Consider the following 23,692-nt stretch of genomic DNA (forward strand, 5'->3'; position numbering starts at 1 on the left):
TAGCTAGCTTCTATTTAAACTATGTTTATTGATTAGTTTACATAAAATTTAATAAAGTGCTTAACATTCTTATTTTTTGTTTAGTCTCACAAAATAATCTAATCCAGCCTGAGGTCACTTGATGCACAAAAATATCAGGCAGAGTCATGAGAGGAGAACCTAAAGCTATGCAAAGGATGCTTTATTTATTAAATGCTTATCTACACTGAATAAGAAAATAGAAACACTTTAGAACAAAAGGTGAAGGTTCACGCATAGCACACGGGCTTTCACAGCAGCTTCTAGGAATTACCAGCAGATGTTTTTATGTTTTTTTTTTTTTTTTTTTTGTCTGTGAAGTTATTGATGTGTTGTAATTTCCCAAAGCTGATCCCACCTGTCCCTAAACGGTGATGTCAGCATGACTTCCCTGCTGATGGTGTCACCAGGTCCTTCCTGTCCGGGTGAGTAACGCCCCGTCCCGCTCTGGCCTCCGCGCTCTTCAGTGCGTTTTTAGCTGCAGCGCATGCTGAGGGCGTTAGACTGGGGGTGTCTGCGGCAGCCAGTGCTGTTACTAACAGATCTACTATGTCAAACACACTATAGGTCGGAGCTCTGTGTCTGTTTGGAGCGTGTGAAGAGCTTTATATAGCCACAGCCATCCAGGAAGAAGGAATGCCCCTGGATGCCAGTGACCATATTTGCACAGTGTCTGCTCCAGACACACTGCACACACCGACTAAATGTTCTGATGCAAACCTGCTCATCCGTCTCCCCGCTCAGACGCGAGTGTGAGCGTACACACATTCACACACTGCTGCAGTTCCACCGGATCGCCACCATCAGGCAATGCAGCTCCTCGTCTGGCTGCGACAGTCGACCTGCTCTGACTCACTGAGAGGAAAAACTTCTCCCTCTCTTTCCAGCACTTTCTGGTTTTCTCTTCTTGACACTCTGTTCATCCGACCGACAGCGTCCTGTCCCGAACCGGCCGAGATCTTCTGTGCTTCACTTTATGTCTTCCTGCTCTGATCTGGGACTGTAGACTGAGGTTGGACTTGAAGGGTTCTTTACTTTTCCTTTTATTTATTTTTATTTTTTTTATCTTTTACCCTCCCTGGCGTTGTCCATGAGTGTGTTTGAGTGTCCGTGAGTCAGTATGCCATGTCGTCCCCTGGCTCGTCGTTTGTACAGATAAAGCATGAGGATTTGCTTTTTTACGAAAACTGTGGAGGAGGCAGCTTTGGGAGTGTCTACAGGGCCCTCTGGATATCCCAAGACAAGGAGGTGGCTGTGAAAAAGCTTCTCAAGATCGACAAAGAGGTAAAAGAGGAGCGAGACAAGTGCAACATGCAAAGAGGCATAATTCATTTCTTAGGTAGAAGCGGCACTAATATGAACCCCACATTCAGCATCATTTATTCAAGGGCTGCTGAATTCAACAAGAATCCATTTTCACCTAATTCCCTATAGACTCTTCCTCTGCTTCTTCCTCTCCCTCACTGCCTGACGTTGAACGTGTTTATCTTGCACATACCTTTTCCTGTACACCTTCTCCTCTTTGTTTACTTTATTATGCTTTTGCTACACTGTTGTGCTCCTACTGAAAGCTTTGAGGCTCACTTCACTGGAGTCCAGCAGCTCTCCATCACCCACACTGTGACTTAAGCATGACTTCCTGTCATGTTAACAGCACAGAGCTGGTAGTTGTGGCTCTTGAAAGCTTATTTCCTGGAAAGTCTTAGCCACATTTGGACATAACCCCTCCCCCTCCCCCCCTCAGTTTATACATTTTATAGCAGATCTGGAGAACGTTTCGACTGAAGGCTAATAAATGGCTGTGTGAGCTAAAACTCAAGCCAATTAATTTAGAACGTGAGTGATTTTATTTTTTTTAAGGGAGGGAAGTAAAGTTTATGAGGAAAAGCTGGAAAATGATTTATGAACCAGAGTTATTGATGGCACAATTTTATAGATCCCTATACAGACATGCAAAATGATATTTTCCTATGGTTTTTCCAGATATTTAAAACTTCAAAAAAAAAATAATAAAAAAATTAAAAATGTCTCATTGGGATTCAACATCAGAATCCAACAAAAGGCAGCACATGGCTAAGAAGCAGAAGGATTTTTTTTAAAGTAAAAATAAAAGTCTAAAAAGTGTGCCGTGGATTTGTATTCAGCTCCTTTTGAATCCGACACCCCTAAATAAAATCCAGTGCAACCTACCAATCTAATAAATAGAATGCACCTGTGTGTGTAGCTTAATCTCAGTATAAATACAGCTGTTCTGTGATGGCTTCAGAGATGTGTTAGCAGACAAGTCAAGGATAGAGCTGTGGAGAAATTTAAAACAGGATTAGATTCAAACAATAGCCCAAGCTTCGAATATTTCACAGAGATCTGTGAAATATTGTCATATCATTTAGGATTGCAGTCCTAAGCATTCAACCAGAGATATGCTGGAATGATTTCAATCAATTCATATGCATGTACTAGACTGGCCTAGTCAAAGAGCAAACCTAAATCCAACTTGAACTTTGCAGAGGGTCTCTAATTCTTCTCTTTGTAAGGACAAATTGGCAGAAATGTCAGTTTCTAGATGTGCAAAGCTGAGAGAAACATGGAGGTATACAAATGTATACCAGACATTTAAAAATGGTTATTAAAAAAAAGAAGAAGTTAAACACCTTGTTTCCTTCCTATCCTTCCACAGGCCCGGCGGCAAGGGCGGGCATTGGGGGGCATTGCCCACCCAAGGAGTCAGCCGTGCACCCCCTGGCCTGGAAGCTGTTTGTTGTTTTTACCATAAAGTGCCCAACTCTCTGTTATTCCTATATCGATTTGATACAGTAGTGACTTCCGCACTTCCCATATATGTCCCTTCGGTCACTTTTGTCAGCAGTTCAAACTGTTTAATCCGTTGTTAACACTTCGTAACGCGTTTTTCCGAGCCACCTTTAAACGCAACATCAGCGCTAATACGCTCGCGCGGGGTTTACACCTGTGCAGCAGAGAAGGAGACCTGCACAGGTGTGTTAGAATCACGGCAGCGAACCAGCAAAACGCAAAGAACTTTTCACAGTTTTCCCCACAAACTAACAGACTGAGTTGAGTAAAGCTGCTGGATGCTGGTAATGTTAGCTAAAAGATGACTAGCTAATATCAACACAGCACCTTAAGCTTGTTGACAAGTAGCCTGTAGACTACTGGCGTTGTGGTCTACGTTCAGCTACGCAGATTCATTTTGCCCCCCTTTACAATAATGCACTATTTGTGTTCGTCCATCACCTTAAGTCCCGACACTGTACGCTGAAGTGTTAGCTTGATAGAAATTAAGATCTGGAGCATACGTCAACTCTGATGAATGGCATGTTTGTCACCGTGCTGTACAAACTCTTTGGAGACTCGGAATGAAAAACATTCAGCCCTCGGCTACTGCAGGCCCTGTTACAAATGACTAACATTTAGTTGTTTCTTTTCTCTTCCCTCCCCCCCTTTCAGCTTAAAGACGGCTTGTTTTATATCAGTGGCAGATACTGGAAAACTTAGGGAGTTTCCCAATGAAAGTGTTTATGTTTCTCAGTCTGTCTTTGCCTTGTCTCCCCATCCAGGCCGAGATTCTCAGCGTACTGAGTCATAAGAACATCATTCAGTTTTATGGAGCTGTGCTGGAACCTCCCAACTATGGCATTGTCACAGGTCAGACCCCACATCCTGTGTCTTCTCCGTGACACTCATTGAGATGGCGCGCAGTAACTTAAAGCTCAATAGGTTGCTGCAGACGCGAAATATTAAGTGTAGATGCAGTGATTTACTAGACAATTTGCAAGAGTAACACTAGGTAATTCCAGAGTGATTGTACACATTGTTTTGTATAAATATACAAGCCTGCGATTGTGTCCATTAGTTTCCTGCATTTGACCTGAGATGGACAAAGTTACACACACGTTACATCACATGCTCTGATATCTATATGGATGATTAGAGGATTCCTTCTCCATTTCCTGGCACAAAGTTTGCAACCGAGTCCAGAACGTTTGGCCTGTAATCCTGAATATTGCTGTAGAGTTGGAATAACATTTAAACCCAAAAGTACAGCTTCGTCCAATGTTGGAGTTACTAGACTTAGAAAAGCGCAATCAGAAGACGGTGTTTATTCTAAGTCATATATAGACGTTAATATATATTCTGGGGATTGTCAACTTTTGCTTGTGTGTATTGCTTTGCAGAATATGCGAGTGGAGGGTCTCTGTATGATTACATTTCCAGTGAGCAGAGTGAAGAAATGGACATGGAGCAAATCATGACGTGGGCCATTCAAATAGCCAAAGGTAAACTTTGCGCATTGCTGTGACTATTTAGAGAGCCACATCTGGAATCGTCCGGTTTACGGTTGGTCTGAAACTCAAATGTCCAGGCCAGTATCAGCAGGTGAAATCTCTAATTAATTAAACGAATAAGTCGAAATGCTTCGCCTTTTATCTGAATTTTAATTTATGACAGATCCAGCAAAAAAGGATTTTACTGAACAAATTAATCATACAGGGGGGCTTGTACATAAACCCCTTAGGTTTTCCTCAAATATCTCATGCTGCAATGACAATATATTTTACAAGGGGATAGTATCAATTGTTTCCTTCAATATTTAAACACATCAGTAATTTGATCAATAATTAGACATGTTTAAGAATAAAGACAGAAAACATTCTTATTCTAAAGAAAATAGTTTATAAATATTCATTGTATCATCGGTGACCTCCTGTTGTTAAAATTCTAAAAAAAAAAGCATTAAAAAAAAAAAAGTATTTTGGTATTTAAAAACAAGAGTCTCTAAATTTGCTGATCCCACTCACTTTTTAGTGATTTAACAAACAAAATGAGAAGAGCGGATTCATCGGCAGGTGCGTTTATTGATTTTAATTACTCCTGTTTTTGATTTTTGTCTTTTATAAAGCTCCACCTTTAAATCCATAACCCTATTACTGTTACAAACCTAAACCAAGAGCAAGAATAGAATTTAAGGATTTTTTATTATGCCAGCCAAAATCATAATTGGCGCACATTTGGGCACCACATTGAAAATATTAGAGGAACCTCTGGTGAAGACACCAATGACAGATCGATATTAAATGATCATTAATACAATCCATCGATGTTTCTGGTAGTTGCAGGGCGAGATGTCAAAGAGCTCAAGGGGTAACTAATGTTAAAAATACAAAAAGTACATTTTCTAAATATTAAATGGGCTTAAGGTAGATTACAGATAAGATAGCAGAAGTTGTTCGTTTTTAGATCATTTTCAGCCGTGGATGTTGGATAAGAAAATGATTCTGATCAATAAATCTGGATAACAACCTACATATTTTATTCTGCGTGCTTGTTAAGGTTGAAAAACAGAACTGTGACCAATAATCGAAGCAAATGTTTCGACCCTGTATAACAAAACTAAATCCAGAAAAAAAGAAAAAAAAAAGAAAAAAAAAAAACACACAGTCATTCAGCGTTCAGTGATACTCCCACCAGACCAGAACGCTTTCTGGCCTGATTACTTTTTTCCATTACTGACTTATATCAGAACTGGTTTCCATGTAGTTTCGATAAAGAAAACAAACCAAAATACACAAAACGGTTCATGACGACACAGTGAAAAGATGTTTTTCAGAAATCTGTCCACAGCCTTGGCATGCTTGTTCTTTGGTATTTACTACAGCTCTTCTTTGCCAATCCTTTTATGCTCAGTCTGCTTGACATTTTTAGTTTAGTTTTGTTTCCCAGAGATGCTCAAGTGGATATGAATCCCAGCTTTGGCTGAGCCAACAAAATAAATGGCCAGACTGGCTCTGTAGCCACTTTGTTATTTCGGCTGTGTGCTTCTTCAGGTTGTCGTTGTTGTGTTGGAAGGCAAAGCGGGTTTTCTGGAAGAATCTCTCTACATTTGGCTGCTGTAATCCTCTGTGTGCAGAGCAAGCATTGAGCTGATGTTAGCCAGGTGATGAGCTGTGGCTAATTACTTAGTGAGGTCTGGGGGCTACATTTGCGAAGTAAGTGGTTCCAAACTTCTTCAATTTCTAAACAATGGAGACTCCAGAGGTTTTGGGATGGAAAAGAAGAGTTCTTCTTCTTTTTTTCCACCAGTATTCAGCGCACCTCATCAGTCCTTGTTTAGCCCTGACCTCTGCATCCTCTACACACACACACACTGACTAACATGAGGCCCTCTTTCGCCAGATTTCATTTAGTATAAGTTTTCAGCATAGTAAAATGTGTAAAAAGTGAAAAGGTATGAATGCTTTCTGGCGCCACCGCATCGACGTGTGATCCTACGAATCCTCTACACTTTATTTGCTCACAGTTTATAATCTCAACAAAAAAAAAATGCGGTTCTGCCAAAATTATCAGTTGCAAGGATGATTTTGATTTCAAGTCCACTTTGCTTTAAGCTAAGGCAATTTTCAAATCTTGCTTCTGTTTATATCATTTTTTTTCTGCCTTAGTCTTTGTAATCTAGTTCATGAAAAAGACTCACGCTAATTAGAAGTGGTTGACTTTGTAGTTTGAGGCCACAAAGAGGATTTTTATAGTAGATTTGGTATACTGCTACATCATTGTAAAAAAAACAATGGATCGGAAAGTCTAAAACATGTTGTTTGTCCTTCTGACTTCGCTTCCTGCCAGGGATGCATTACCTCCACGCAGAAGCTCCAGTCAAAGTGATACACAGAGACCTCAAATCGCGAAACGGTAACATGATCCTTTGTCCAGCTTCAGTCTTGCGATGCATTTGCTTTTGAGCAACAACAGCAAACTGCATGTTGCTAAACTCTGACCGGGGCTTTGTGTTTTCTGGTTACAGTGGTAATGACTGCAGATAAAGTGCTAAAGGTATGCAGCAACAGTCTTATCATTTATTTATAAAGATGCACTACACATTTGTAACAGGATACTTTAACGTTCTCATGTTGGGCTTTCAGATATGTGACTTTGGAGCCTCTAAGTTTCTATCTCACACCACCCATATGACGGTGGTGGGCACTTTTCCCTGGATGGCTCCTGAGGTTATTCAGAGTCTGCCCGTCTCTGAGACCTGTGACACCTACTCATACGGTGTGGTAAGTTGATTACACGTGGAATCAAAATGTCACAATCGGTGGCTTTGAAATTTTTTTTTTAAATTAATCTACACATTTAGTCATAAATTTGCATCTAAAAAATTAAGAAAATTGATGAAAGTGAATTATTTCAGCAAAGCATTTCAGCAATTATAACTCTTAAACACAGTGATTTATATTCCAAGTGCTCATTTTAAATTCCGAAACATCCATTTTCAACAAATCGATATTATTGGAAAGTGTATTTAAGTTACGCGGTGAAACAAGTAGGTTAATCCCACTCAGACTGAAAAAAAAAAAAAAAAAGATAATTTTTAGCTTACATTTAATGAAAACCTTAAATTTTGTATATTAATTGCCTATCTATGCAACTTTTGGTTGAGGCTCCTTTTTCATGAATTACCAAATCCATGCAGCGTGGCATGCAGGCGCTGCTGAGGCGTTAAGGAAGCGAAGTCTGCTGGTCTGACAGCACAGCTGCTCTGTAGGGTTTTGGTTTGGTCAGTTTGCTGGCTGGTCAAACACAGCGGTCACACCACGGTCATTAAACAAGTTACTGATACTCCCACCCAAACTGCGTCTCATGAAGCTCGTCAGCAGGAGAAAGAATGAGGCGCTCTTTTTATTAGATGGCTGCTCTGATTACAGATTTGATAAAACGCAGTAGACCGGCACCAGCAGAAGACATAACACCCCAAATCACTAAAGACAATGACGTCACGCTGGACCTCAAGCAGATCGGATCATGTGGTTCCCTATTTCTTTTTCCAGACTCTTGGACCTTGATTGCCAAATAAATGAAACACATTTATTTTAAATGGAACAGAGGTATTTGGACCACCGAGGAACAGCCCCGTAGTTACGTCATTATTTTTGCTTGAACAAAATGAATGTGAGATCTGTAGCCCATTTCTGGGGCTACATCTCCTCATGGTGGCTCTTAACACACCGACAGCCTGGGTTTCTTCTTGTGAACTTTTAAAACAGGGTCTTTGCCTCACAGTTCTCTCAAGACCGTGGTCATTCCTGTGGCTTTTTTCTACCACATTTTATTCTTCCACTCAACTTTCTGTAGTTAAAAACTCAGTAAACATCCAGCTTTTTTTTATTATTATTTTTTTTTAGCAATGACCTTATGTATGCTGCCCTCCCTGCGGAGTCTCGCTGACTTGCTGCTGTACGACTGTCAAGTCAGCAGTCTGTCCTGGGTTGTAACAGAAACATACCATTACTACATTTGCACTTATTTTTTTATTGTTCATATGCAATATCCTAATTATCTGAGGAACTGAATCATTAGTTGTAAGTGCTAGTAATAAAAATTCAAAGAAGTAAACACTTAAAATGTACTTTTGGTGTGAGTTTATTTAAATAAAGGACATAGTTTCCTCAGTTTTGGGCCAGATTGTCTCTTTGTAAATAACCCTAATACCTTGTCGCCAGGTGCTGTGGGAGATGCTGACTCGGGAGGTTCCTTTCAAAGGTTTCGAGGGGCTTCAGGTTGCGTGGCTGGTGGTGGAAAAGCAAGAGGTACTCCACGCATGCTCACACACCTTCACTAACCCGCCGCCAGCATGCTGACCCATCAGAGTCCCGGACAGCCAAAGGCACAATGCGATGCTCTCATGGTTTCCACTGTGAGCGCTTTTGGCTGAGTATTTATAGGCGTGATGTCAGGTCTGTGTTCATGTAAGACCTGGATACACAGCAGCGGAGCCCGACCAGGCTTTCTCCGGGCTAGAGGCTTTACAAGCACGAGCGAGGGAGAGGGAAAAATGTAGTGATGGGAGGGTGGATTTTAGAGGTTTACAAGTGGTAGGCTGTGGTGGTTACACAAGGTCTGTGTTTCAGCTAATGACCTCAACAGCCACACATTTACACACACGCACACACACACACACGCATACACGGACACTGGTGGTCAACAAACAACCAGGAGAACATGATTCCGGCATAACTACTGGCTAATCTCCAAATACTCTCCCTAAATAACTCAGGGCTGTGTCTCTCTCTTCCTCTTTCCCAGTCTGTCTGATTTCCCCTCACCATAGCTACACATCTCTTCCTGACCCTTCAACTCGCCCTCTCTCCACTCTGAGTCGCAGATATTTTAGGATTAATCCCCAATGAAAAAAAAAGAAAAAGTTTCCATTTACTGCCCTGGGTTATGGTGCCGTTTTGGCTTATTGGGACCTATGATTATGCCGCCGGGGGTTTTAAATCTGTAAGTTAACCGAATTGAGTTTCTGCTGATTATTAGAATATACTTCAAGACGTTTTCTGCAAATGTTTGAAAGGATGATTTTTTTTTTTAACTTTTAAATTAACTGAGCTCAGCTGTGCTTTCAGTTAAAGATCCACGTTTAAAAGTACTGCACTTATTTGAACGGACACAAAAAAAAGCAGCTTGTATTGAACAAGTCTTCATGTCTCCATTACCTTGTCATGTTACAACCACAAGTGTCCTTCAGATGGGAAAACTTTCAATTTCCAAGTAAAAAGCCAGAGAAAAACAGCCTACATATATTCACAAGGCTTTACTGATGTCCCCTAAACACACCAGCCCAACCTATTGCCTTCAGAAGTCCCCTTACGTTTGAGCAAACTCCGCTGTACATAAATAACAAAAGTTTGGCCATGGAGACCGTTAGCCAAAGAAGGTGCTAACACACCCGTGGTAGCTCTGGAGGAGCTGCAGGTGGGAGAATCCTCTGAAAAGACAATATTAGTCGGACGCTAATACGAGTCTGAGTTTTATGGAAGAATCTAAAGAAGAAAGTCAAAACAAATCATTGAAAAAGGCTGTAATGTGGAACATTTCATTTTTGAGGAATTTAGCTGGAAATGTATCAGAAGAAGTACAATGATTAAGTTCTGGCTGGATGTTTGGGGGGGAAGAGCACAAACTGTTCCCAGATGGGAAAAAAAAAGCAGTAAATCTAAGTTACTTGACGGGACAATTTTTTTAAAAAAGAAATCATGACTGATTACTGGATCGAAAAGGGCAGCTCTTCCAAAGTCCCAATGATGTCGTTCAAAACCCATCTTGTCATTTAGTTGTAATTGTGGCTGCTGACAAATGACAGCAAGCTAATGTGCTAAGCTAAAATGGCAGGTCTGGCAAACGTACCTGCTGCGCATTAGCGTGCCTGGATTGTCACCATAATGTTATGATCCACCAAAATAGGAGGAAGTGCTGCCTCACAGGGCCCGTTTACTCATCTGCTCTTCTTGAATGCCATTGTTGCATATTTGGTCACAGGTAGTTTCTTTGTGTGTGTGTGTGTGTGTGTGTGTGTGTGTATCTAGAGGCTAACCATTCCCACCAGCTGCCCTGCGAGTTTTGCAGAGTTGATGCGGAAATGTTGGCAAGCAGATCCAAAGGTAAGACAAACTGCCTGTGGGGAAAAGTGTGAAACATTTTGTTTCCCTCGGTGGAAAAAGGAAGTTTTCACATTCTATTCTCGGTCTAATCTGCAGGAACGACCGCAATTCAAGCAGGTGCTGCTAACCTTGGAGTCCATGGCGAACGACAGCAGGCTGCCAGACCAGTGCAACTCCTTCCTACATAACAAAGACCAGTGGAGGTACACGCGCATAAACACACAGACTGGCGCATAAATGAAAGATGACGCATAAAAACCGCTGAATGATCAGAAGCACTCGACGATTTACTGTGGACGCACAGGGTATTCAACAACACCGCACACATGCGTACATGCAAAAGTCTGTGTGAATCTGAAACGCAGAAGAGAAGCTGCATAAGTGACCCTGTACTCAGCTTGGGTCTATATTAAGCTCCCTGGAAAGTGTCCATGGAAGAGATTCCTCTACTCCTCCACAGGGACGGAGGAGGGGGTACACAGAAAAGTTGTGGGGTGGAGGAGGGTGGATGTGGGACATAGAGAAAAAACATCTCAAAAGTCAAAATGGAGAAGTTTAGGGAGGAACAGTAAATGTGTGTGTGAAATCTGAAATGTGGGAGAGAGAGAGAAACATACGAGGATGGAAGCAAAAACAAGGGCGGACTGACGAAAGGAGGGAAGGAGATGTGGGCATTGGACCAGAGGAAGGATGGTGTGAGATTCTGTGCATATTTAACATGAGCACAGCGAAGGCAATCATTTCTGAGTGAAGGTTTGGGCATGGATGGAAAAACTTGGACACAGAGGTGGCTTTGGGGGTGAGGCAAAGCGCAGAAGGTGAAGGGGCGGGATGAACGCGTGGGGAAGTGGTGCACTGAAGGAACACAGGAGGTATGGCCGTGCATCCAGGCTCGGTCTATATTTAGCTGCTGAGAGGTGATTGTTTGTGAGAGCGTGCTTAAAGATCACAGGCAGGCCCTCGCTCCAACAGTGACCTTTTGTGGAAGCAGACGGTACTGCAGCAAAAAACATGCTACATCGTTATTCTGTTTTTGTGATTTTACAGGCGAGTCGTAAAAGCACTCTTGCAAGGAATCTGTGGATAGATGTGAATGAATTAGTTTCATAGCTGTTCTCAGTTTTCATTGATGGGACTTCCTGCTTTTGGAGATCTTTCAGTCTTCTTCATGTGGTCAGACAGGCCTCTCAAAAGTGATTTTCATTTTCATGCTGCAGGTCAGATAGTAATCAGACCTGTGTGTAGTGTGGCGTGAAATTGAACCCTCCCCCATTTATTTTTTTAGAACAAGGTAAATAGACTTAAGGTAAAACCAGATTCAGTTTTTCTTTTTCTTTAAACATTTTTTTAAATGCTTTTTTTTTTTTAATTTACAGACATGATCTTTGATATAAATAAGGAAAAGCCAAAGTAATATGAGTGGGGATAAATACTCTTTTGCAGCATAGTATATAGAATTTTAGTCTTGCCAATAGCTTTAAGTTGATATTTTGGAAATAAAACAAGTACATTTTGGTTTAAAAAATGGTTGAGATGCTGTTATTGACATTTTTTAAAACAAAATAAAACTCAAAGTCTAAATGTGTTTTCTTTCAGCGTGCAAGAAGATGTAGATTTTTCTTTTTCTAAAAAGTAATGCTCTGCTTGCGTAATAAAAGCAGCTCAGCGCATTAAAACAGCCGATTTGGCATTTCATAGATTTCCTTATTTTGAGAGGCTTTTGGTGGTTAGTCATGACTAATATTTTATCTGCATGCATCTTTGCGTTGACTTTGGCAGATGTGAAATTGAATCAACCCTTGAACGCCTCCGGAAGCTGGAGAGGGAACTGTACTCCAAGGAGAAGGAGCTGGAGGAGAGAGAGAGGAGGCTCAAACTGTGGGAGGAGAGGCTGATGGAGAGGTCCAACATGACTCCCAGTCCGACCTCTTTACTCATGGACCGCTCAAACATTTCCCCGGTAAGAATGAGCCATAAAATACCGTTAAAACTGGATGCGTTCGGAGAGCTTTTCCATCACTTCGTCTTTTCCTCTTTTGATCAGTTCTTCACACCAATGTCCATCGGCTCCTCTGGCTCCTTCTTCCGCTCACACTCCCAGGACTCCAACAGCGCCAGCCTCAGCAGCGCCGGGGTCAGTAGCGCCGGTGTCAGCTGTCTCCTCCGCACACTCAGCAACGGAGACACAGAACGAGGGAGCAGCGCCGTCATGGAGAGGGGCTTGGGTTCTCTCGACAGCGGCAGGCTGCACGTCATGCTCCGAGGGTTACAGGGGAGGTTCGAAGAAGACAGGGAAGACGAAGGTACTATTGAGGAGAAAGATTGGGGGCATAAGGAGCAAAATGATAGCGGGAGTCTTGAGGGGGGGAGGGTGCAGGTAACACTCAGGAGCTTCCCGGGAGGCGTCGTCGAGAGGGAGGAGAGAACCTGGGAGGAAGGGGACAGGGAGCGAGGCGGCATGCAGAGAAGCAGAGTGACCACGATAGTTCGAGGGTACTCAGGAGGATTCGGCGAAACAGAGGAGCAGGGTGAGAAGGATGGGGGGTGGGAGACAGAAAAATTAGGGGATAAATTAGAGGAGAGAGGGGTGGAGGGAGGGATTGAGGGAAGCAGGCTGCCGTCCATGTTTAAGGGTCTCCGAGGGAGTTTTGGTAGCTTGGGGGACATGCTGTCCTTAGACATGGATGAGATGGGGGAGATGGACAGACTTGGCGACATGGACATGAATGTGAACATGGGCGACCTGGGAGTGATGAAGGTGAGGGGTCAGGGCGTCAGGAGCGAGGTGGGCATCAGAGGTCGCAGGAGTGACATGGGGGTTGTGGTCCAGGGAGTCAGGGGTGACCTCAGCGAGGCCATCAGCCAGAAGATAAGAGGCGAAGTCGGGGTTGTCGGTCTCTCCGGGATGCAGGTGAGCATGCGGGCGTCTTCCAATCAGAACTCTGTGAAGAGCTGCAGCGTGCGACACGGAACAAAGATCAACATGGCGACCTCCGCCATGGACATGATGGAGCTCGACTGGTCCGACAGCGACTAGGAAGCACATGGGGGTACATGCGGTCACGGCAAAGGAGAAACGGGAAAAAAAAACGGTTTAACTTGTTTGCACAGAGAGCATGTGACCTACGGGTTGTGTCGCAGCCTTCAGATGAGGCAGATGCAAATCATTTTTTAACGGAGTTTAATAATGCACCCATGTGTTTCAGGAGAAAGCACAGCAATCCGAGCCCCTTTCAGACATCAGCTTTTTAACACGACGACTGCAACGACAATGGCGGTCAGTTTTTCAAAGGCCACTTTTACATGTCTCGTCCTATACGTGGAGATGTACGAATTCATTCATTACAGAGATTAGATCAGCCGTCGACAAGAATTTTGAATCCAGCTGCAAGTATGTTTGATTTTCAGCTCGCCTGGTCTTACCAGTCAGACTGAATGCACCTTGCATAACACCTTGTGTATACCCACCGTTTCGCCGCAGAAGCGCAAACATTGTCTGCAGAGCGACTGTTCTGTCGTTTCAGCCAATCGCACATTTCAAGTTTTGCAACAGTTTCTGCACAGTGGGAGTGGTGCTAAAAAAAACACAAAGAACATCAAGAAGAAACATTCGATTTTACAACAAAATGCTCACTTTGCAAAGTGTCACACTGACTTATAGAAACAGCTAAAATGTAACACTTATAAGGTCAAGCTTTGTAGTTGGAAGTCTTTACGCCATAGATTCTTCTTCTGCATTCATTTGCTGAACGCATGCAGATTTGATCTGCAGTGACATCTGTTGCTTGAAATAGGTACTGCAGTGAATGCCTAAAGCAAGGGTAAAAAAAAAAAAAAAAGCCAAAGGGACATTCTTTACACATAAACTCTTTCGTGATGCTTAATATTTCAAGGTGTCCCAGCATAATAGATTGTTGCAACATAAACTCTCTTTAGTGTGGTTGCTGTTCCTGTGGAAGTCAAGACACAAAGTTAGCAACTTTCTGGATTAAAATGGAGTCAGACAGAGCACGAAAGATAGATCAGGTTTCTGGACAGGAAACTACTTTCAGACATTGAGACATGTCTGCAGTTCTTTCACACTGCAAGACTTGTGCCAGATAAAAGGAACAAGGACTTTACTTTCAGAAAGAATATGTTTTCAAGGTGTGTAAAAGTGACCTTTGTGCTCATTCTGATATGTTCTGTCAGCATCAGATAAACACAAACAAGCGTGTCTGAAAGGGGCGACGTGTGCTGTCCCGACAAGTCCTCAGACTGACTTCACCTGTGTAGTTTAAATAACTTTTAAACTGCTGCATAACATACTGTAAGAGGTACAAGTGTGACAAAACGATGCACTTGAATGCCACACTAATAAGGCAGCACTGTGTTTTTTGTTTTTTTTTTCTCTTCCTGCTTTTACGATATTTTGTAGTTTGTGGATTTGATTTGTTAAACATGCTTAGACTTCATCAGTTCTGTGATCTAGTGTGAGAAATTTTGGCATTTTCCGCCCCCCCTCTGTATATTGTATCATTTTTCAATAAAAAGAAAATCTGTTTGATTCCACTGCAGCAACGTTGCTTTAGTTTAGTGTAAAAGCAAACGAGATGAAATCGGCTCAGGCTATTCAGACACTGAGCAGCAGGGCCACTCCTGCCAGCACCCACTTGGCTGGGCGCTCCCTGGTTTTCAGACTAAAAGTCCACACATACGTCGGTCCTCTGATCTTGGTCTTGTAAAGCGGACATTCGTAGATGTTTCTGGTCTCCTGACGGTCGTTGGGTACGGCTCGGACTGAGATCACGGGCATGGCCGGGGTCAGCTCCTTCAGGCGAGCCTCGGCTATCGCTCCGGTCTGAGTGTCCCACCTGGCACCTGGGATGCAGTCAGAAAATGGACGAACGAGGCTGCATTTTCACACCGGATACAGACGCCATCCAAGCCCACAAAATGGGTCATTTTGTTATTCCAAAGCTGCAGCATGAATGTACAAAACAACAGTATCTACCTTCCATGTACAATCCATACACATATGCACCCTCTCTGGCAGGTTGGTTGAATTCTTCCTTGTATTTCTTCGTTACATCTACGGTAAGGTTCACTTTATCCAGAGGCCACTCATTTTTACGCGCCAGAGACTGCATCACGGCTAGAAGACGGGGACAAATTGAAGACATCTGCTCGTGATAATGTTCTTCCAGGGAAAACGGTCATGTAGGAATCAAGAGAAGTTATTATATGTCTCAGTAAAGTTCTAGCCTGTGTTACCAGTCAGGAAGGACTGCGGGTTGAACAGTCCAGCCAGCCAGACCACGCTGGGCAGAGACAGGTCCTGGGTCCAGCTGTCCAGCTCTTTACAGCGCTGCATCACGTCATTGTACCTGTTGATAAGGAGTGTCTCTCACTTTCTGTTGCACTTTTAAAAAAGGTTTTAAATGTTGTTATTCACATTTTAATGCAACTTTTTTTTTTTTTTACCATTTGATATTTTACTATTTTATGTTACCACAATTTCACTTTTTTGGCCTGTATGCACACACACACACAGGAAAAGGGATTTTCATATCCCTTTTCGTAATTAGTTACCGAATTTTAATATTTACTCATTTTAGCTGTTTATTTGATCAGTTTTACTTATATTATTTCATCTTCTTTTTGTTTTCACTTTTTAATACTCAGCGTTCTCTTGTAGACACAGAACACTACCATGAAGCATTTTCTTACACAGAATCTAATGAAAAAGGTTATACACATAAAGACTGATTGATCGGAAATTGTGTTGGTCACAGATACGTGCCAGCCTTTTGAGTTGCATCAGACATTATGCTAAATTATCCTTAATACCTAAAGGTACCTTCTAAAGAAGCATTCACAAATACTCCATTATAGCCGAAACACATACCATACAGCCAAGCCGAAGGTTGAAGGGTAGGCCAGTTTGGTCCAAGTATCGGGGACGTTGTCGAAGAACAAGGCTGTCTGCAGCTTCTCCATCTCAGAGGATATGGCCAGTTCACCCTTGACATAAACAACTATATTATGTCACTACGTACATGGAAATAGGAAAGTCTATCAGGCAGATTTTAGGACACAAGAGGTCTAATAATGTTCATTAATCCGTCTTTCTACGTACTTTGAGTCCGAGGTCGAGCTCCTTCAGTGAGCGGCGGATCTCGAAAATGAGCATGTTCATCCGCTCGCATTCCTGGAAGCAGACTAGGATGTACGGCGACCGCTCAGCTGTTTTGGATGTTATGTCCGACATATTGTATTCCTCTGGCAGCTTCTCCAGAATTTCATCTAAAATAGTTTTCACCTGCAAGTGAAAGTTTTTTTTTAAATTCATCAACACACAGGAAAAAAAAAAAACATGTTAATGACATTAGGTTCGCTGATGCATTCTTGTCAGAATCTGAGGAGAAGTTCCGGTTTTGTTACTAGTGGAATATTTTCGTTGGTTTTAGTTTTTGCTTTAGAACAGATGATGTCCACCTTTTCCTCCAGCGTCTGTGAAGCTCCCTCTCCCATCACAGCATCGGGAGATTGCAGTTCCAGCAGAGTGTGAAAAAGATTATCCGACGTCACGGTGAGAAACTCGATTTCTGCATTTGGGTGCAGTCCGTAATGAACTGGGCTTTCGTGGGGCAGCATCTCATCTATGAATTCGTGGTAGCCCTGAGATGAATCAAATGCAATTAGCGGGTGAATGCGTCTGACGTACTTTCAGAGACATGCATGTAAAATGTCAAAATATGCCTTGCAGACAGTGAGGCCCTCAGGGTTAGTTCAGCAATAAATACTGCAGCAAAAAACTAGGATAATTAAACCGCTTTAGCAATATTTGCTTTAACTTACCTGATAATCCAGATTGGAGGGAACAACAAAACCTGGTGCTAACAAAAGTTTCCGATCAAACTGGGGAAAAAAAAGAAAGAAAAGAAATAAATTACTACTCTTTAGATTAATGCTCTGGACAAAGCATTAACATTTCCCTCATAGTGGCTGATGGACTTCTGATCAGCTTGATTATCAGGAGTCAAAGTGAAACAAATTCTAAGGCCGAAATGGAAATTCACATTCAATATGGCTTCCATAACGAGGTGGGAAAAAATGTTTGTCCACTTTAGAGATTTCTTCTTTCTTTTATCTCACTACATTTTTGAGATTATAAATTTTGTCTCAGACTAAAATAACCTAAAAATAAAATTCAATTTCTAAATAATGATTTTATTAACTAAGGGAAAAAATGTTGTCCAAACAAAAATTTCTTCTATGTGAAAAAGTTATTTTTCTCCTAAACCTAGGAACTGACTGTCGGTCTTTCTCCATCGTTATATTTTCGTAAGGAGTGCAATTTAGGGTTCCAATATCTGTAGAAAGTTGTCCATGAATGATTAAAAAAAAAAAAAAAAAAAGTCCCACAGCATATAACTATTAACATCAAGTCTGTCCTTGGCAGAATACACCCAAATGTTCTCACCTATTTTTTAGAACCAACCTGGTTGGGCTGCATATATTCTTCCAGGTACGTCCTGCAGAGTCGTCTGTCCCAGTCATCGGTGATGTGACCTCCATACATAATCTCCCCAAACAGATACCTCAGGTCCTCCCATGGAACCTTTGTCAGTATAACTTCAACTCAATAACTACTAAATGCAAGCACCACCGCAAACAATCCCAATAAAGACACACTGCACCTGTGCATTCGCCTCCAGGTAGTTATAGAGAACATTAACCGATATAGTAAGGTCTCCGGTGTTGAACGGATATTTTCTGTTCCAACCCTGCGGTCCAAACTTTCTCCTCTCTGCCACACAGGCATGAAAGTAGCACAAAGAGAAAAGGATGGTCTTGAACTCCTGCTCGCGGCTGCACTGGTCCAGAATGTCCTGCAGAGAAGCCAGAACGTGAGGAATAAAGTATGTGACAAGAAAACATTTAGTGAAACTATTACTATAAGTCTGTATGTTTTGTGAAATTCAGAGACCTGGTCAAAGTTATCCAAAGCTGCATGCAAATTGGCGTGCATGCCTGTAGGAGGTTCATTGGTGATCTTTATGGCATTTTCCAGAATGCCCTAAGCAACACATGCAACAAATAATAATTTAATACATACATATGCATTTAGCATTTTAGGCACATTATTGTGTAAATGGTTCAGAGGGACAGTGAATGAAGAGAGAGAGAGAGAGAAAAAAGACACTACTGTGAGTAAACAACGTTCACCTGCGGTATAATGTGTTCTTGGGGAGTAGATGTTGGCTCTGCGCTCATAAACACTCTGTAGTCTGGGTGGCTGTCCTCACAGCAGCACTCCAGAAGCTTTTCGAGCTTTCCCAGCCAGCGAGCCACCAGGTGGATGTTCTGTAATCAAACAGCATTTGTACCATACTTAAAACTCAGCTTAGTGTAGACACCAAAACCATGAATATGCATAAAATTGGTTCTTATTCATTCTTTTCTTGCAAGCAGACCTGCAGTATGACCCAGTGACCCTCCTTGGCAGCCATCTCCATGGCAACCTCAGCCACACTCTCCTGTCCTTGACCCAAAGACACATTGTGAAGCTTTCCCAGGTCTATAGTGAAACCCAGCTTTCTTCCTGGGAACACACGTGGAAAAATTTAAAGATTAGAATTGAACAAAAAAAAAAAAGAAAGAAAGAAAAATAGAAATAATGACCAGGCAATTCTGTGTAGAAACACAATGCTACTGTCCCCAATAGGTATGTGTCATGTTTTGGTAACTGATTTGTGCATGCATGCTTCTTTGTGTTTATTACCCAACGATTCCACATCTTTTAGTGGATCCACTCCAGGTGAGAGAATGAAAAACACGGGAAAGGCAGGACCGCTTTCTCTAAACGATTTAGCAAATTCGGACTTTCGACCCTCTGTGTACTTAACCCCCAGCTTCTCCTCCACAAAGTTCCTGCAATGTGCAACAAAGAAGTGTACAAAAGGCTCATTCTTTTAAGAATAGATGCAAAAAATGTAAGAACCATATACGTCGATTTCGTATTCATGCAAACACGGAGCAATATCTAAAAAAAGCGAAGAAAGTAAAAATGAAACCCAGATCACCTAAGAGCATATGTCATCCGGTCTGGTCTCAGGGCTCTCATCATGATCAGTTTCTGAAGGGAACTTTTCCCTTTCCATTCCTGGGGAAACGTCTCCTTCTCCGGACACTCCGACTCAACCAGTTTCTTCCAGCGCTTGGGTGAACCTTCGACGTCCCGATCCAGACCCCGAAACTCATCGGTAAAACTCATTACCTTGGCACAAACAGGCAACAGCATATGAAGCTGATTAAGCTGCGGTTTATTCGCAGACAGCACAGACAAGCCCAGTACGTCTGCAGATGTGAACCTTGATGGCGCTCCACGCCGAGCTGGAGAGGAAGTCAAGGGGACTGACATAGTTGTGGTCAATGTTGAAGCGCAGCAGGAAGTCGAGTTCTCGCACATCTATCTCCTTACTCATCATCAGCAGCTGGGAAAAAGGAAAACACAGGCATAGAGAGTTAAAAAAAAGAGCGATCTTTTTCCTTAATATTGACTTATATACACACACCTGGAAGGTGAGCTGAGCTGTAAACGTGAGCTTGTCTCTCTCAAACAATCCCCTGCTGATATAGTTGAAGGTGGAGTACGTAACGCACTCGATGAGCGTGTTCACTCTGCTCTTTACGTCCTCACAGGCCTCTGCCATCTCCACCGCCTTGTGGAAAACAATGTTGAAAGCCTGAGAGCACAAAACATGTGGAGGCGGCTGTTACTGCGGTTCATTCATCAGACCACAGCCGTCTGTTTCTCATGCATCTTATCAGATTTATTAGATTAGAACTGCGAGTCAGCTCCCATCCCTGCCCTCTGGTTACCTTAAGGCTGAACTGGTACATGGGGTTGATCTTGTTAAGATCATTCATGATGAAGTAGAGCAGAGAAGCTCTGACGGCAACAGGGCGATAGTGCTCTCTGGCTTCATTTATTTTTACTTCGTTAACTTTGGCTTCCAGCACCTAAGAGGGAGGGATTTCAAAAAGCACGAAGAAAGATAAGATAAATACAATATCAAGTAAACAACACGCGGTTGGGAAATTTACATGCACACATCATAGAGGTAAGCTTTGATGGACTCTGACTTTTCAAATAATGCATTCAAGCCATTTTCTAGCATGGAATAATATGATACAACAACAAACTGCTGCTGTTTTATTTTCTTCTTTTTTAAACAAAAACAGGAACTTTGTGTCCAAATTAGAACGTGTTGGATTTTTTTCTCATCCACAAAGGGCAAGTTATACTTGCACGTTCGTCTATGCAAGCAATATCTGGAATAAAAGGAGTCTCTCTTTATAAGCTATCAACAACCTACTAGCACAATTTGTGGTAGATAATTGACCACTAGTATAAGTAGAGATGATAAAATAGGTTATTTCCGTGTTAGGATCTGATCTGTCTGGATGAAGCTCACTTCACTGATGACTGGGACAGTTGGTTATTTTTCCAGGAACGAACTAAACCTTTAAGCATTTTCCCTAAATTTCCAACAAAACAGTTAGCCCAATTTATTTGTTCCAAATATCAGTTTGGATGTGAGTCTAAGATATTTTATTGTTGAAACACTCAACTTCAACTGTATTCCAAGGTTCAACCATCTGCCATAAACCGTCACCCTCAGATGAAGTTACAAACTGCAGCAACAAGCCAGACTCGAGCCCAAGTCAAACATTTTCTGTCTCATCTCCTCAGTCAGGATGAAAACACTCATGCTACATGCGAAACAAAATGACTTTTGCATTAAATCCATCGGCCTCTGGAATCACCAACTAAACATCTGTCCATTTACTTTCATTTCGATCTCGGCAGCAGTGTGTTTTGTCGTCTCGAGTTTCTCCACCAGCACGTTGTCACCGAGAAAGTTACTCTCCGCCGCAGAGAGTCTGCTCAGCAGCTCGTCCTCCAGGAGCTTCAGTTCGATCTTAAACATGTTCTGCTGTATTGTAAGTTCGCTCTGCAGAGGAAAAAATAAAAGCTCATTAAAAGAAGCTTTGACTATGCTAATTGTAAATGACTTTGAAAGGTTTCTTTTAAACCCAATTGAAACTGGCCAATGGTTAAGCAAAAAAAACTCTGTTTTAGTCCACCTTCAGCTGCTCGAGGTCTGGTCTCTCCTGGTTCACCACCTGGGCCAGGAGCTGGTCTTCCAGCCCGTCTCTGGTCACTGTAAAGTTAATGAGGGTGGTCTGGGCCTGGATCTCTGGCTTGTAGTGTGGGTTGGCAAGTTTCGTGTGAAGAATCAGTCTGAACCCAGGGTGGAAGAAACACTCTTTGTCCCCCACCTTTATGCAGCTGCAGCAGAGAAGGGAGAAAATGAGAGGAGATTTTCTTTACAAGCGAAAGAAACTAAAGCTTCTTATAAACATGTATTCTCGCGTTGGTATCGGTCTGTTACCTGCCCTTCTTTATTGTGTGTCGCCCCAGTAGAGGGTCGATGACTGGGTCAATAGTTTCCTCCAGGTTTTCAATAAGCACAGTGTCACCTGCCACTACGGCCTGCTCAATAACGTCTACATACCTGAAGAATAAATGAACATCATGGGGGAATATGGCACAAATGCACCTTTGAAGGAAAGGAAGTGTGTTGAACGTTGCTCTACAGAGCAATGATAAGTCTTGTGCACTTCCTTTACAAGCGTCTTTCAAAATGGGCTAATACGCTTTAAGCTTTTTCATACCTCGCGACGATGTATTTTGTTAGGATATTAAGTGATGGACAAGACCGTGCGTAATTGTGGAGGGAAAACTAAATCATATGAGAACAAAAGAAGGCCATTGTTGAAGTCTTTTGAACAAGTTTTCCATGCGGCCATGAAGACGACACAGCAGACATGCCTGATCGGATGAGATGAAACTAAATGTGTTCACCTGCTTACAAAATGGAGAAATACTAATGCCACACATCATCCTGAAAACACCATGGACGTGGTGCTGTGTAGGTACTGTATACCTAATTTCTTCTCAAAGATTTGTAATTAAAGTACATGAGCCAAATTCAGAATATTGTTGTTGACACATAATCAAACTGTCATTGACGCAGAGATCCACCACTGAACACTAGACTTAAAGTACAGTAAAAAAGAAACTACTCACCCTCTCTGCCCCAGACTGACTACCTTCAGAGTGTTGCCATAGCGACTCTTGATCCACTTGATGCCCTGCAGCTGAGGATCAACGAGAAGAGGCCAACGTTCGCCTGCAGCAAAGCACACGTCACCTTGAGCTGTTCAGTTCCGTTTGCGCTGAAACAGAAAAGCAATCACTGTGACCAGATGATGGAGAACGTCTTAAACCTCTACTCACAGTTGATGAGGATGGTGGCATTCTGAGTGGACATTTTGTCTCCTGGTAAGCCTTCATTGTTCCACTGGGCCACTGTTGCGTCATCAGTCAGCATCAACACTGGATCTAAGCCCCCTGCCATTGGGATGGGCACCTGGCGAAATAATAAAAGAGGGGAGTATTCAAAACAGGATGATTAGCTTTCTGTGACCATGCAGCACTTGTAAGAGGACGCCCAGGACCTTCTGACTGCGCAGGAATGGCATCCAGAGGTTGTCCAGCAACTCCTGCCTGTACTTTTTAGAGAAAGAGCCGGCGTAGGAGATGAACGCTGCGGTTAGCAGGACGTCCCCGCAGAGGGTTTCCTCCTGTTCGTGATACTGAGCTACTGAGTGGGCCCAGCGCACGTTCTCACTCTGGAACACACACACAAAAACATCAACCAGACTTGCACTCAAACTGTATGGCTTTCGAACGACATGGAGTATTCATTATTAAAATGTCTGTTTCATATTCAAGATGTATGGACGTTATTAGATGCGTGCCCACCTCTAAGCCCTTGACAAGCCGATTTGCCAGCTCTATCGTCTTGTTGGTGCGGTTCACCTCTTCTTGAAAACGTAGCTTCTCTGCTGTGGCTTTCTCAAAAGCTGTTGTCAGTGTTTCCAAGTTACCATCCAGCTCCTACAGACAAACATATTTATCTGAAATATTTTGATATGACAAAATATACATAGTCCCTTTACTAAAGTATTCACAAGATTTTTAAAATTGTTTTGTCAACTTGCAGCCAGAAAATACTGAAGTGCTTTAAATCAGTGGTCCCCAACCCCCAGTCCGTGGACCTGTACCGGTCCGTGGACCAATTGCTACCGGGCCGCGCAAG

At 42.5% G+C, this 23,692-nt stretch overlaps 2 protein-coding genes across 2 annotated transcripts in view; one reads left to right on the forward strand and one right to left on the reverse strand.

The window, feature by feature from the left end:
• Nucleotides 1–381: 381 nt before the first annotated feature.
• On the forward strand, nt 382–15,022 carry LOC103147021 (mitogen-activated protein kinase kinase kinase 7-like). Its single transcript, XM_007565162.2, has 11 exons — nt 382–1,302; nt 3,594–3,681; nt 4,212–4,313; nt 6,658–6,723; nt 6,836–6,864; nt 6,954–7,091; nt 8,535–8,621; nt 10,401–10,475; nt 10,572–10,678; nt 12,255–12,435; nt 12,520–15,022. Exons 1-11 carry the CDS (start codon nt 1,144–1,146, stop codon nt 13,510–13,512), a joined length of 2,025 nt encoding a protein of 674 aa, XP_007565224.1. The 5' UTR covers nt 382–1,143; the 3' UTR covers nt 13,513–15,022.
• The window catches only part of dnah9l (dynein, axonemal, heavy polypeptide 9 like), a 39,947-nt gene continuing 31,110 nt past the window's right edge, over nt 14,856–23,692 (reverse strand). The window contains exons 67-90 of the mRNA XM_016678013.1: nt 23,356–23,490; nt 23,049–23,222; nt 22,828–22,960; nt 22,618–22,720; nt 21,920–22,042; nt 21,612–21,816; nt 21,314–21,478; nt 20,343–20,483; nt 20,036–20,206; nt 19,832–19,954; nt 19,544–19,737; nt 19,243–19,391; nt 18,935–19,062; nt 18,687–18,824; nt 18,448–18,537; nt 18,158–18,349; nt 17,959–18,078; nt 17,316–17,375; nt 16,953–17,135; nt 16,594–16,776; nt 16,363–16,478; nt 15,729–15,841; nt 15,469–15,609; nt 14,856–15,335 (exon numbers count right to left, since the gene is read on the reverse strand). Coding sequence (XP_016533499.1) covers nt 15,088–15,335; nt 15,469–15,609; nt 15,729–15,841; nt 16,363–16,478; nt 16,594–16,776; nt 16,953–17,135; nt 17,316–17,375; nt 17,959–18,078; nt 18,158–18,349; nt 18,448–18,537; nt 18,687–18,824; nt 18,935–19,062; nt 19,243–19,391; nt 19,544–19,737; nt 19,832–19,954; nt 20,036–20,206; nt 20,343–20,483; nt 21,314–21,478; nt 21,612–21,816; nt 21,920–22,042; nt 22,618–22,720; nt 22,828–22,960; nt 23,049–23,222; nt 23,356–23,490 — 3,528 coding nt within the window. The 3' untranslated portion in view covers nt 14,856–15,087. The remainder of the gene's footprint in view (nt 15,336–15,468; nt 15,610–15,728; nt 15,842–16,362; nt 16,479–16,593; nt 16,777–16,952; nt 17,136–17,315; nt 17,376–17,958; nt 18,079–18,157; nt 18,350–18,447; nt 18,538–18,686; nt 18,825–18,934; nt 19,063–19,242; nt 19,392–19,543; nt 19,738–19,831; nt 19,955–20,035; nt 20,207–20,342; nt 20,484–21,313; nt 21,479–21,611; nt 21,817–21,919; nt 22,043–22,617; nt 22,721–22,827; nt 22,961–23,048; nt 23,223–23,355; nt 23,491–23,692) is intronic.

The sequence above is a fragment of the Poecilia formosa genome, unplaced genomic scaffold, assembly GCF_000485575.1.
Source record: "Poecilia formosa unplaced genomic scaffold, Poecilia_formosa-5.1.2 Scaffold172, whole genome shotgun sequence".
NCBI classification, from domain to species: Eukaryota; Metazoa; Chordata; class Actinopteri; order Cyprinodontiformes; family Poeciliidae; genus Poecilia; species Poecilia formosa.

Coding starts and splice junctions, on each gene's coding strand:
- LOC103147021 (XM_007565162.2), top strand. CDS start 1,144: ATGTCGTCCCCTGGCTCGTCGTTTGTACAGATAAAGCATGAGGATTTG. Junction 4,314..6,657: donor GGCCATTCAAATAGCCAAAG/GTAAACTTTGCG, acceptor GCTTCCTGCCAG/GGATGCATTACCTCCACGCA. Junction 6,724..6,835: donor AGACCTCAAATCGCGAAACG/GTAACATGATCC, acceptor TTCTGGTTACAG/TGGTAATGACTGCAGATAAA.